Source organism: Eulemur rufifrons, chromosome 11 (assembly GCF_041146395.1).
Source record: "Eulemur rufifrons isolate Redbay chromosome 11, OSU_ERuf_1, whole genome shotgun sequence".
In the NCBI taxonomy this organism is placed as follows: domain Eukaryota; kingdom Metazoa; phylum Chordata; class Mammalia; order Primates; family Lemuridae; genus Eulemur; species Eulemur rufifrons.
In genome coordinates, this window is record NC_090993.1 from 13,859,588 (window position 1) to 13,872,391 (window position 12,804).

Below are 12,804 nucleotides of genomic sequence, written 5' to 3' on the forward strand. Positions count from 1 at the left end.
TTTATCCCGATCATCTCATGAAGTGACTCTGACTAACACACAGACAGAAGCAGTTAATGTCACACGGAGAGAAGGGACCATTATTTCTTGCTTGTCTCCTGTGTCTTCAAAGGTGTGAAAGTTTAGGAATATGTGTTCCTGTGGGATGTGACTGTGTTTAAATGTGTGCAGATTTCAGTATTTTGGCACATGAAAGCCTGGTGAGTTTTAAAAAGGGAAGATGCCCCAGACTTTGAATAGAAAAACTTCTGTTTTCTTTATTCACATGTTTGTATGAGTACTTTTGGGAAGGAAGGCATGAACTGCCAGTTATTATCAAGAATGATAAATAAAAATGAATTCTACGTGTAAGTTGTCTGAATGCATGTATTTCGAAATATATGTTAAAAATGTATAATTCTCAGACATATTGACTTTTACAGTCTTTTATAATACTTCTGGAATTTCATAGATAAGGCTAAAATCTGAAGAATATAACTGATTTTCAGTCTTGGACATTTGAAGAAAGTTTAGAAGTTCTTGCTATTCTATCAAATAACAAGAAACCTTAAAAATGTGTTACTCTCTTGAAAAGAAGACATTAATAAGCTTTTTTCTTTGATTAATATTTATGGTTATAGCTTGATTCACCTAAATATTTCAAAATTCCTAAAGCAATGGACGCTGACAACCACTGGATTTGCCATATTTCCTATCAGCGCTGTTAAAGAAAAGGTGCTTTTTGTACATTGATGTTGCCAGAACCTAAGAAGTAATTATGTTGATGTGAATGAAATGGAAGTGTTCTCATGCACTAAGTGTTTAATGGTTCCCTGGTTATTCTGGAAGAAGAAACCACTATTTCATGAGAGGCATAGAGTATTATATTTTCCTTCTACATAAAGGAATTTATTAATGAATAAAATGGATCGCATGAATGAATTTAGTGTTCTTTGAATTAGTAAACAGTCTATCTGTGACAATCATTTTAATAAACTTTACTTGTGTTCTTTATACAGTTTGCTATTATAGTTTGGTTTACAGAAAGCAAACAAAACATAATTACAAGGTTGGATCTGAGGAAAATCTCCTTGTGCCATAGAAATATTTACCAAATTTAATTTGATTGTTATATTTTATTTTCTGATACAAGATATTCAATTGTGTCTTTGGGTAACATTTTATATCATAGATTAAAATTTATAGTGAACTTTATCTGTGTCTGTCACTTTTTATAAAACTTTTTACTACATTCAGTTTCTTACTAGAATTTGTGGAGATTCAGGAATAAAGAAAAAACTAACATTACAAATATAGAAAAGTGAGTGGTGATTACAAGTTGTATTCCTTTCCTCCTTATCAAGGGTTGCCAATGCCCTCGCTCACTTGCTATTTTTAAGCTTTTTGTTTAGTTGCCGCAATACAGTAAATAAATCGCCCCTGCCCCCACCATGGACAGGAGACTGTGCTGTGGGGTTGATGACAAAGGAATAAAGCACAGTTTCTGACTTTAAGGACCTTCTAGTTCAGAAGGGGAAGTAAGGCAGGTAAAAATTAGAAACAAGAAGATAGCCAAGCATCACACAGAGGTGTGGTTACTAACACTGTTCTGCTAGCACTTTTTTGTCTGCAGAGTGTTTGCATCTGTTACCACATTTGATACTGTGACAATCCTGTAATTTAGACAAATATCTGTCATCCCAATTTCATAGATGAGGAAATAAACACAGGCAGGATGTAAGTTAATTCAGCATTGATGATATATACAACTTAAGGCAAGAAGTGGTAAAAGAAGACGTTAGAGAGCGGCAGGGGCCGGGTTATGGTGCACCCTCAGTGCTGTGCTGAAGAATCTTACCTTTTATCCTATGTGGAGAGCCGTTGATGGGTCGGTATGTTCATGTGAGCAATTGGGAAAATAAGCAGAAAAAGAAAGTTTAAATCACCTGAAATCCTACATGTGTAGATAAAATTTCACATTGTTGAGCTTGGCGTTTTGTTGTACCCTCTCCCGGGCTCGTCTCTGTGCAAACCTGACAGCTTCCCAGGGAATAATTATAAGTTAAACCATCGTAGGCCAAACCGCATAAACGCACTCTTTCAAAGCAGGGCTCCATTTGGGAAAATCCATTTTATTCCGTAAAAATGCCAGAGCTGATCAAAAAATAATGAAAACAAATGTAAATGTTATAAAACATGAAGTATATACATGAAAGACATGTGAAAGCTACATTGTGAGTGTTCCTGTAGGGGTGTTTGCCTGGGTCTGAGGCGTTGCGGAGTTTTCCTGGCGATCTCCTTTCACTGAATTCGTTCAATACGCAGTTATGGAGCATCTTCTGTCCCGTGAGGTCCTGTGCTAGGTGCTGGCTGTGCCTCCCTCGCAAAGCCAGTGCAGGGGTCGGCAAACTATGACCATTTTTATATGTCCCGCGAGCTAAGGATAATTTTTAAAGTTATAAATGGTTGAAAAAATCAAAATAATAATATTTCATAACACATTAAAATATATGAAGTTTTTTTCATGTATTTTATTAGAACAGCCACACTTGTTCGTGTAGGAATTACCTGTGGCTGCTTTCGCCCTACAACCGCCAGGGGGAGCAGTGGAGGGAGAGACTGCCGGGCCCGCACACCGAGACGCTTGACAGCAAGTTTGCTAACCCCAGAAAAAAGTACGCGTCCCGCGCTCTTGCAGGACTTCTAAACTACACTGGATTTTAGAGTCATCTCAAAAAGTTTCATTGTCCATTAGATGAGGATTAGATGAACGCCCTGAAAATGACTGGGTGTGGATAATTTCCGTGACGAGTTCTTCATTGTTCCCCAGACTCTCCACTCTAATATCTTAATTACCATTCTGCTGAGAATGGGGTTCTAGCAACCCTACCACGTGCGCAGGAGCTCATTCTGGCTGCTTTCCCGTTGCTGCCTGCAGCTGTTCGTCCCACATAAACCGAAGTTTGGTCTTAACTGCAAGGGTGGTACTTTGGGAAGGATGTACAGAGGAGAGGTATTTTTCTCCTCATTTTAATAAAATAAAAATGGACTTATACTGCATGCATGTAGGGGAAAAGAAATATCTTTTCTTCCCACCTTAGGTTCATGTCTGAGGCCCTTGTAATAAAAAACAGATTAGCAAGAGAAAAGCATACAAATTTATTTAATATAAATTTAACACACCCTGCAAGCCTCTGGAAATGAAGACCCAAAGAAACAGGTAAATTTGAGCATTTTTATGGTTAGGTGTGATGAGTGGACAGTTTTGGAGAGCATTGTTAGACAAAGGGGTATGAGCTAATGGCAAGAACTGGGGGGAAATTAGCAAGGCCTGTTTGTCCAGATTCTTCTCTGTGACTCTTACATCTGACATCCTTCAGAGATAAGGATGTTCCTTTCCTCCAGGTACAGGGAGGCATCCCACATGAGGGTCTTATTACCTGCTTCTGGGAAGAAGAGTGGGAGAAGGTCAGAGAGCAACTTTCCTATTTCTGCTGTTTTCTGAAATGTCAAGGTGCCATGTTTGGGGCTAGCATGTCCCGAACCCCATCCTGGCAATACTATTTTTCATTGTGTATATTTAAGGTGTACATGATTTTGTGATGTACATGTGCACAGCAAAATGATTACTACAGTCAAGCAAACTATCCTATCCATCACCTTCCATGGTCACCTTTTTGGTTTTTTTGAAGTAAGAGTCCATGAGATCTAAGCAAATGTTCAGTGTATAATACAATATTGTTAACTACAGCGCTCATGCTGTACATTAGCTCTCCAGACATGCATCTTACATAACTGCAACTTTTTACCCTTTGACCTACTTCTCTGCACATACTATTTTCTGCTTTGCACACACTTTTGTTAACCAATCTTCTTTTTAGAAATTTGACTGCATAATGAATATTTTCCTGCGTCTTTATTCATTACACACATCCACATGTATACTTGACCATACAGCATTCCGTAATGTGGATGCACTATAAATCTAATGTTGGCCTTTTATGTTACTTTCTATTTTCTTTTCTATTATAAACAATACTATCTATCTTTGTTATTTCTTTGAATTTTTTTTGAGATAAATTGCTAAGCTGGGCATGGTGGTGCATGCCTATAGTCCCAGCTATTTGGGAGGCAGAGGTGGAAGAATTGATTGAGCCCTGGAGTCCTAGGCTGCAGTGAATTATAACTGTGCCACTGCACTCCAGGCTGGGCAACAGAATAAGACCCCATCTCTAGGAAAAAAATACCTTAAAATTTTCTTAAAAGTGAAATCGCCAAGCTTAGAAAACATACACAAATTGCCAGGCTTTTTGATAGAAACTGTTCTCCTAAAAGGTTATACTAACTTACAGTCCCACCAGAAGTGTGTACAAGCAGTGCTTGTTTCCCCATAGCCTTTTCGACATGAGCGATTATTGTTTTTAAAAACATCTCCGATAATTCTATAGGCAAACAATGCTGAGGGGTGGTTTAATTTACTTTTTTTTTTTTTTTTTTTTTTAGTCTCACTCTGTTGCCCAGGCTAGAGTGAGTGCCGTGGCGTCAGCCTAGCTCACAGCAACCTCAAAGTCCTGGGCTCAAGCGATCCTCCTGCCTCAGCCTCCCAAGTAGCTGGGACTACAGGCATGTGCCACCATGCCCGGCTAATTTTTTCTATATATATTTTCAGTTTTCCAGATAATTTCTTTCTAGTTTTTAGCAGAGACGGGATCTCGCTCTTGCTCAGGCTGGTCTCGAACTCCTGAGCTCAAACGATCAGCCCACCTTGGCCTCCCAGAGTGCTAGGATGACAGGTGTGAGCCACCGCGCCTGACCTACATTTCTTTAATTACTAGTGAAGTTGAAGACCTTTTCATGTGTTTTTGGTTATTTCTGTTCTTTAATGCCAGTTCATGCCCTTCATACATTTCCGTTTTTTCCTTCGGGGTATCTTGCCTTCTTTTACTGAATTTTTAAAACAGTACCCTTTTATTGGAAGGAATTTTTTTCTTCAGCTTGTTTGCCTTTCTATTATATTTGTGGGGTTCTTTTGATACCCACAAATGTAGTCTATCTATTCTATACTATATTATCAAATTCTCATAAGCGTGTACTATTAATTGTGAGAATTAGATGATACATTACAGATTTGACTCCAAAAGGTGACACAGATATTAAATGTCAGAGTTGGAATTTGAAGCGAGTCCCATTTAATCCAGAGTCTACACACTCCTTAACCACCACACCAGTGGTTATCAAAAGGCTGTCCCCAGGCGGCGGCAGCAGCACCTCATCCTGGAACTTGTCAGAAATGCAAACTGCCAAGCCTCAGCCCAGACAGTCTGAGCAGTCTGAACGTGGGTTCAGCATCCCCTGTTGGTGCATGCTCAAGTTTGGCGGCCACTGCACTACGCTCTCCTCTCTTCGAAGTTTCCAGTGTGGGTGATTTTGCTAGATGCCTTAGTCTGTTTTGTGGTGCTGTCATAGAATACGACAGACTGGGTAATTTGCAAAGAAAAGAAATTTATTTCTCGCAGTTCTGGAGGCTGGGATGTCCGATATCAAGGTAGCAGTATCTGGTGAGGGCCCCTTGGGGCCGTGTCATCGGTGGAGGAAGGTGCAAGGGCAAGACTGAGAGAGACCAAAAGCACAAACTCGCCTTTATGACAGCCTACTCCCACAGTGACAAACCCGCTCCCAAGGTAAGCACGCTAACCCATTCGTGACGACAGAGCCCTCACGACCGACTCTCTCTTGGTAGGCCCCACCTTCCAACGCTGTTGTACTGGAGATTAAGTTTCCTACACATGGAACGCTTTGGGAGACACACGCAAACCATTAGATAAAATAAGATAAAAAGATCAGTAAGGAAATGGCAGCCACTAGGAAAAGGGACAACACTGGAGAGTGATCAAGAAGCACTGGTGCTGCCCCAAGGCACGTGTCCAGAATGTCTTCTGTGCCACTTCTCCACTGTGGACTTGCAGTCAAGGAGGCCGGTCTCCATGGACCACTCCAGTGTCTTCGCTCTGGCTTCCAGAGATGGCTCGAGGACAGGACAAGAGTGAGGTCGGTGTTGTCTGCATCTCCTGACCAAAGGCCCTTTCTCTCAGGTTCTGGTGAGCCCTCCCTTCCTTGGCCGGTTTGTCGTTAGGAGCCTCAAGGCTCTACACTATCCCGGATATTTCTTTTCTTGTCTTGTCTTGTCGTTCTTTTTTTTTTTTGAGACAGAGTCTCGCTTTGTTGCCCAGGCTAGAGTGAGTGCCGTGGCATCAGCCTAGCTCACAGCAACCTCAAACTCCTGGGCTCAAGCGATCCTCCTGCCTCAGGCTCCCGAGTAGCTGGGACTACAGGCATGTGCCACTATGCCCGGCTGATTTTATATATATATATATATTTTTTTTTTTTTAGTTGGCCAGATAATTTCTTTCTATTTTTGGTAGAGACAGGGGTCTCGCTCTTGCTCAGGCTGGTCTCGAACTCCTGACCTCGAGTGATTCACCTGCCTCGGCCTCCCAGAGTGCTAGGATTACAGGCGTGAGCCACCGCGTCCGGCCCCGGATATTTCTTTATTAAACTCCTTTTAACTACCCAACTTGCGGGTGCCATCTCTTTCCTCTAGGACCTTATTTGACAGAGCCTATAAAGCCCTTCATGGTCTCTCCTTATTTCTCTAATTTCCTCTACTTTTAGTCCTTTTGAGGTTTGTTTGTTTAAAGTCCATGGAATGCACCAAGCTCTTTGCTGCTTCAGGGCCTGTGCCTGAGGATCCTCTGCTTCAAACACTCTTCCTCCCATTCTCTCATGCTTCGTGTCTCCGCTTAAATATCCTTTTCTCCCAGAGGCCTTTCTAGACCCCCATCCAAAATAAGGCACCCCCAGTTATTCTCTCCTCCACTCTGCTTTTTTCTTTCATAGTGCACATTGTTTGTAGTTGTATACTTACTTGTGTTCATTTGTTTTGTATCTTTCTCATTGGTCTGTGATCTCCATGAACATAGGGCCCATGTCTGCTAGTTATAAACCTTAGTGTTTATCATACAGCCTGGCACACAGTAGGTACTCGCTAACTCCATAACGAATGGAAGACTTTTAGTGCTGTCTACTCGCCATCCTTCAATAGTCATACATTTGGACTCCAGGAAAAGTTCCTGCTCAAAGGTGCTGGCAAGTTGTTCTAGTTCCTGAAAATGGCAAGTTTTATGATGGGATGGTGGGCAAATCACTAAGCAGTCCAACAAAGCACAAGAACAAAACTGATCCCACCAATTCTTTTGCAGACGTGGCTATTCTCCAAGTAAGAACGAAACGAGGAAATACACTGGGCCCTAAGAGCTATAACACTCAAAGATGAGCTGCAAAGTTGCACTCGGATGGGAGAGGGTGTAAAGCAGCTTGCCTATATAACGTTGGCAAGATGACTGCCCAGATGCAATTAATGTGCACAGATGGATAGCTTCCCCAGGGGAATGTCAACAACTGACACCCTCACTGTGATCTCTCACATGTAGATATGCCAGTGTTTACTTAATCATTCCCTTATTTCAACACATTTAATGAAAGTCTACTAAGTATTTTTGTTATGGTGTGCACAAAGGTAACACAGTCACCATCCCTGTTGTCGAGACATTTAAAAGGAGCTACTTGAGAGAGTTATGAAAACAAACTCTTATGCAGGATGAAAATATTATAGTCTACACATGGGAGCAGCGGGGACAAAGGATACAGGGTTAGCTTAATCCTGGGGAAGGTTTCACTGAGAAGGCAGCACTCAGCTGACACTTGATGCACGTGGAAGACACTTGCTGGGCCAACAGGGAAGGGGGTGCATTCCAGGAAAAACAAACACGTGGAAGGGCATTGGAGCGGGCAAGGGTCAGTTGGGTTTTTTAATTCTTGGAATGTGGAGTGCAAGTGGGAAGTGGTGGAAGTACAATAGGGACAGAAAAGCCAACAAGAGTTAAATCACAAAGGACCTTGCAAAGGAGCTAAGCAAATAACCTGTGGGCAATGATCAGCCACTGGGGCATTTACAAGCCCAAGAGCAAGATCAGGTTTGCCTGCCTTAATTCATTGTGTTGGCAGTGGGGAAGACAGAGTGGAGTAAGACTAGACAGAGGCAAGAGACCCCCCCACTCCCCCAAAAAAAGAGGCTATGCAGTGGTTGAGGAAAAGATCACTGCCAGAACCAGGGCAGAGACAGTGCAAATGTATGATCTACTAGATACTCAGGAGCTATCGTGTGCAAGGATCTTAGGGGGAGGTAAGTGTGAAGGATGAATCCAGGACAGAGTCCTTCTCTTTGCCATGGGCAATTGGCCAGTTTTACCAAGCTGGGACAGAGGCGGTAGTAGGATCGGGGTCCTAAAGAAAAACATGAATGTAGCTTTTAACAAGTGGATTGAGAGGCGTTGAGAGCCCTTAGGAGTCTGGGGGTTTTTGAGCTGGATCTGGGAGAGACGTATGGATTTGTGGCATCATTAGCGTGGGTGAGATTGTGCAGAGCTGACCGGGAAAAATAACAAACCTAGAGGAGAACAAATATAACAGAGCGTGAAACCAGGGTCAGCTTTACGGGTTCTCTCCCTCCTCAGCTTGGACTGCGGAACGCCTTTCATTTCTCAAGAGATTCAGGAGCCAACAGTGCGCGAAGCAGCAACGCGTTCAAGCTGCGGGAGGCCCAGTCCCACCTCGCGCAGTCGACAAGGGCGCCTGGATTTCCGGGGCCGCGTCCCTGGAAGCTCGAGACTCCCGCTATTCCGGGTCAGCGGCTACCAGCCACCTCGCCGACCTGATCCGTCGGGCTCGACGCGGCCCGGCGACGTCATCGTCGTGCGCCCACCTCCACGCCCAATCACACTGCGCGGGCTCGGCGCGTTGCACTGACGTCATCGACGCGCGTCCTCCCGCCCTCTGCGTGTTCAAGCTCCGCGCGCTGTCCGTGCTGCGGCTCCCCGGCCGGAACTCGCGCGCTCCTTGCCGCTGCTGCTTCTGGTCATGTTCCCCGCCGTCCCTTCTCCGCGGACCCCGGGTCCCGGGTCCCGAAGGGGCCCGCTGGCCGGAGTCGGGCCGGGCTCCACGCCCCGGGCGGCAAGCAGAAAGGGTCTGTCCTTGGGGTCTGCAGTGAGCTCCCCGGTGCTCTTCTCGCCGGTCGGCCGGCGTAGCTCGCTGAGCTCGCGGTAAGTGATCGCCCCTGCGGGGGTCTGGCGACCCGCAGGCTCACGGGCCGCAGTGGGCCGGGCGGGGTAGTGTCTCCAGAAGCCTCCGGAACCAGGGGAGGGGAATGCCAAAGTATTGGAAAATAGACCATCTCCACTCTTGCAGGTTATTTCTGCTTAACTTTGATTAATTTATCAGTTGAGCCCTCGCTTTGCAGTCTTCATGGATTTACCTCTGCGCAGAGGTGAAGAACAAACTGGGTTTAAATAGGCGGTTACTCCCATCCCTCTTGCCACCCCTGCAATCTGGTGTAAGTCACTCGTGATTTTCTTCATCTGTGAAATGGCGATACTGTGTCTGCTTCACTAAGGCAAAAGGAGTCGATGTGCATTGCTACCATACAGATGTAAAGTGATGGTGGCAATGGGGACCTCCAACCCTGGAAAAATCATTATTTAATGCCTAACATGCTAACTGGCATTAATATCTGCTGATTGGTAATGAAATGGCTTTTAGCTACAGAATTTAACTTTGTAGCTGAATTATAGGGAAAAGGCTTTACATAACCAATGAGGTAGGAGTGCTGTCGTAGTTGTGTTACTAAAACTGGTGAATCCACATCACCAGTAAAATCACGTTCCCCCTCCATGTTCAGAGTAACCTAAAACCTTAGAAGATAACATGTTTCTGTCTAGTTTCCTCTGAATTCATCTATCAAAAATGAATTTTGCCCTGGAGGAAAACAATAAATACTGGGTCTCAAACTTATTAAAATTTATCTATAAAATTTTGTAGTGCTTTAAAGGAGAAGTGATTTTTAAAGAATATACTGTGTCATACTTTTCTGGGGAGCAAGATAGAAGAATACACTGTATCTTTGACTTTTTTGCATATTTTAAAAAGTACTCTTCAAACTTTGATCTTGTCTGTGTTTTCTATTTCTTTTGAGAAAAGTTGGATAATAAAAGCCATACTTTATATAATGTGTGTGTTTTTTAAATCTCTTCTTACCTTCTGACGATTATTTAAAGGAAAATCTTTGTTATAATACTCTATTAGGAAACAAAGCCCTCAGTCACTCTGTATGTGCATCTCCTCATTTAATTGTCATGAAAAGAGAATACCTTTTATACTGGTGACATTTCATTATTATTCAGAATGTTAAGAAGAGAGTTAGGCTGGGTGCAGTGGCTCACGCCTGTAATCCTAGCACTCTGGGAGGCCAAGGCGGGTGGATCGTTTGAGCTCAGGAGTTCGAGACCAGCCTGAGCAAGAGTGAGACCTTGTCTCTACTAAAAATAGAAAGAAATTATATGGGCAACTAAAAATATATATAGAAAAACTTAGCCGGGCATGGTGGCACATGCCTGTAGTCCCAGCTACTCGGGAGGCTGAGGCAGTAGGATTAGCTTGAGCCCAGGAGTTTGAGGTTGCTGTGAGCTAGGCTGATGCCACGGCACTCTAGCCCAGGCAACAGAGTGAGACTGTCTCTCAAAAAAAAAAAAAAAAAAGAAGAGAGTTAAAAGAAAATATAATTTCTACTGTGATGTCTGCTGTTGAAGACCATGTAACAGCAGATGTTGTGGTTCTTATTTAATTTCTTGTTTGGTTCCAAGCGCAGATCTGGTAGATTCTTATAATTCTAGAGCTAGGCGAAAGCTTAAAGATCATCTAACCTAATGTTTGTAAAACATTTTTGACCAAAACATATGATAAAGGCTGATGTTTTATGCTATTTTGTGTCTCAAAAATGTTGATTGAGACCTGCAAAATGACCCACACTTTGAAAAACACCAATGTCATCCAACCTTCTTTTTTCACAGCTAAGGAAGCAGAGTTTAAGAGTTTAAGTGAATAGAGGCATGCATCTAATTACTAGAGCATAAGGGTCTGAAGCCAGGTTTTCCTAAATTCTGTCAGTCTTTTTTTTTTTTTAATGAAAAATACATTTAATTACGCAGTATAGATGAGCCAGTGTTTTTTTCACAGTGTACATGAGCCAGTATTATTTCTTGCTTATTAAAGGTCTCCTTATTGTGAAAATATATACATAAAAATTAGGATAGTGGAAAATTTTAAGTTGGAAGTGAAGTAATGTAGGCTCTTTTTTTTTTTTAGAGGAACACCTACACGAATGTTCCCATACCACTCCATTACGGAGTCTGCAAACTATGATGTGAAAACGTTTGGATCTTCTCTTCCTGTTAAAATCATGGAAGCCCTAACTTTGGCTGAAGGTAGGTGTCATCTTTCCATTTGCCTCTGCTATGAATAGCAATTCAAAATGAAGCCTAAATCTGTCACAGAGATTGAAATTTGTGCATTCTCTGGTATGCGTTTACTTACATGGAGAGAAATGAATAGCCTGGTTAGTGTTTCACTGTAATTGAGATTTATAATAAATTTGAGAAGCAAAATGAGTTCATTCTAACACAATGAAGTCTACAGTGATTTTAAGTACTGTTCAGTAGTCCCCCCTTATCTTTGGAGGATATGTTCCAAAGTCCCCAATGGATGCCTGAAACGTTGGATAGTTCCAAACCCTGTATATACTATGTTTTTACCTGTGATAAAGTTTAATTTATAAATGAGGCACAGTAAGAGATTGACAATAATAACTAATACTAAAATAGAACAATTATAATAGTATTTCAGCAGCACTACTTTGGGATTTGGAGTCATTATTAAGTAAAATAAGGGTTATTTGAACATAATCACTGCAATACCTCGACACCTGATCTGAGAACTGAGACGGCTACTAAGTGACTAACAGGCAAGTAGCATATGAAGCATGAATATGCTGGACAGAGGGATGATTCACGACCTGGGTGGAACAGAGTGGAACGGTGTGAGATCTCATGCCACTACTCAGACTGGCATGCAATTTAAAACTTATGAATTATTTGTTTGAATTTTCCATTTAATATTTTAAGACTGCAGTTGACAACAAGTAATTGAAACCTTGGATAAGGGGGAAGGACTATTACTTATGCAACATTTAATACAATTTCAAAAGTTGATCAGGTATTCATATAGCTTTAAAAAAAACCAAAAACGAGTGCCTCATATTATTGGGTTTAAAAATGGAGTAAAATCAAGTGATGCTTCCATTTCTGGACCCTATATAGCATCTGAGAGGCTATATGCACCAATTCCTGAAGTTACCAATGTGGTAACTTTAGAAGATTCTGTTGGCAGAGAATTAGTGTGGAAGTTTGGAAGATAAAGTCAACACAAACTCAGAAAGTCAACATTAAGGATGAGGAGTTGGGTGACAGTGAAGAGTGAAGTTCAGAGTGGCCTTAATGTCTGCCTAAGTCATTTTTATTAAGGATTCAATTCTAGATCTTTGTGACTTTTCTGGAACTGTGTTTTTTTCAAATTGTAGGTTGTGACTGAAATCAGTTTAATGGTTCATGACCAGCATTTAAAAAAAAGAAATAGAGTGTATCTCATATAATGTTAAGAAACTTTGTTTTATTTAAATTGTTAGTGAATATGTCGTGATGTAAAATGTTTTTCATGTTGTGAATAACAGTCAAAAAAAGTTTCAAGTGCTCCATTCTAGAAGAAGGACTATTTCTCATCAACTTGAACTTGCACATCTTGCCTATCCGTCCTTGAGGGCTTTAGGGATAGTTGTTTTCAGACAAGTAAACTGCCAGCCTCTGTATGCATTGTTCTGTT

At 42.0% G+C, this 12,804-nt stretch overlaps 1 protein-coding gene across 1 annotated transcript in view; it reads left to right on the forward strand.

Moving 5' to 3' along the window:
• The first annotated feature begins 8,922 nt into the window (after positions 1-8,922).
• NUP133 (nucleoporin 133) overlaps positions 8,923-12,804 on the forward strand; it is a 56,629-nt gene continuing 52,747 nt past the window's right edge. Inside the window, exons 1-2 of the mRNA XM_069484747.1 lie at positions 8,923-9,137; positions 11,236-11,354. Coding sequence (XP_069340848.1) covers positions 8,956-9,137; positions 11,236-11,354 — 301 coding nt within the window. The 5' untranslated portion in view covers positions 8,923-8,955. The remainder of the gene's footprint in view (positions 9,138-11,235; positions 11,355-12,804) is intronic.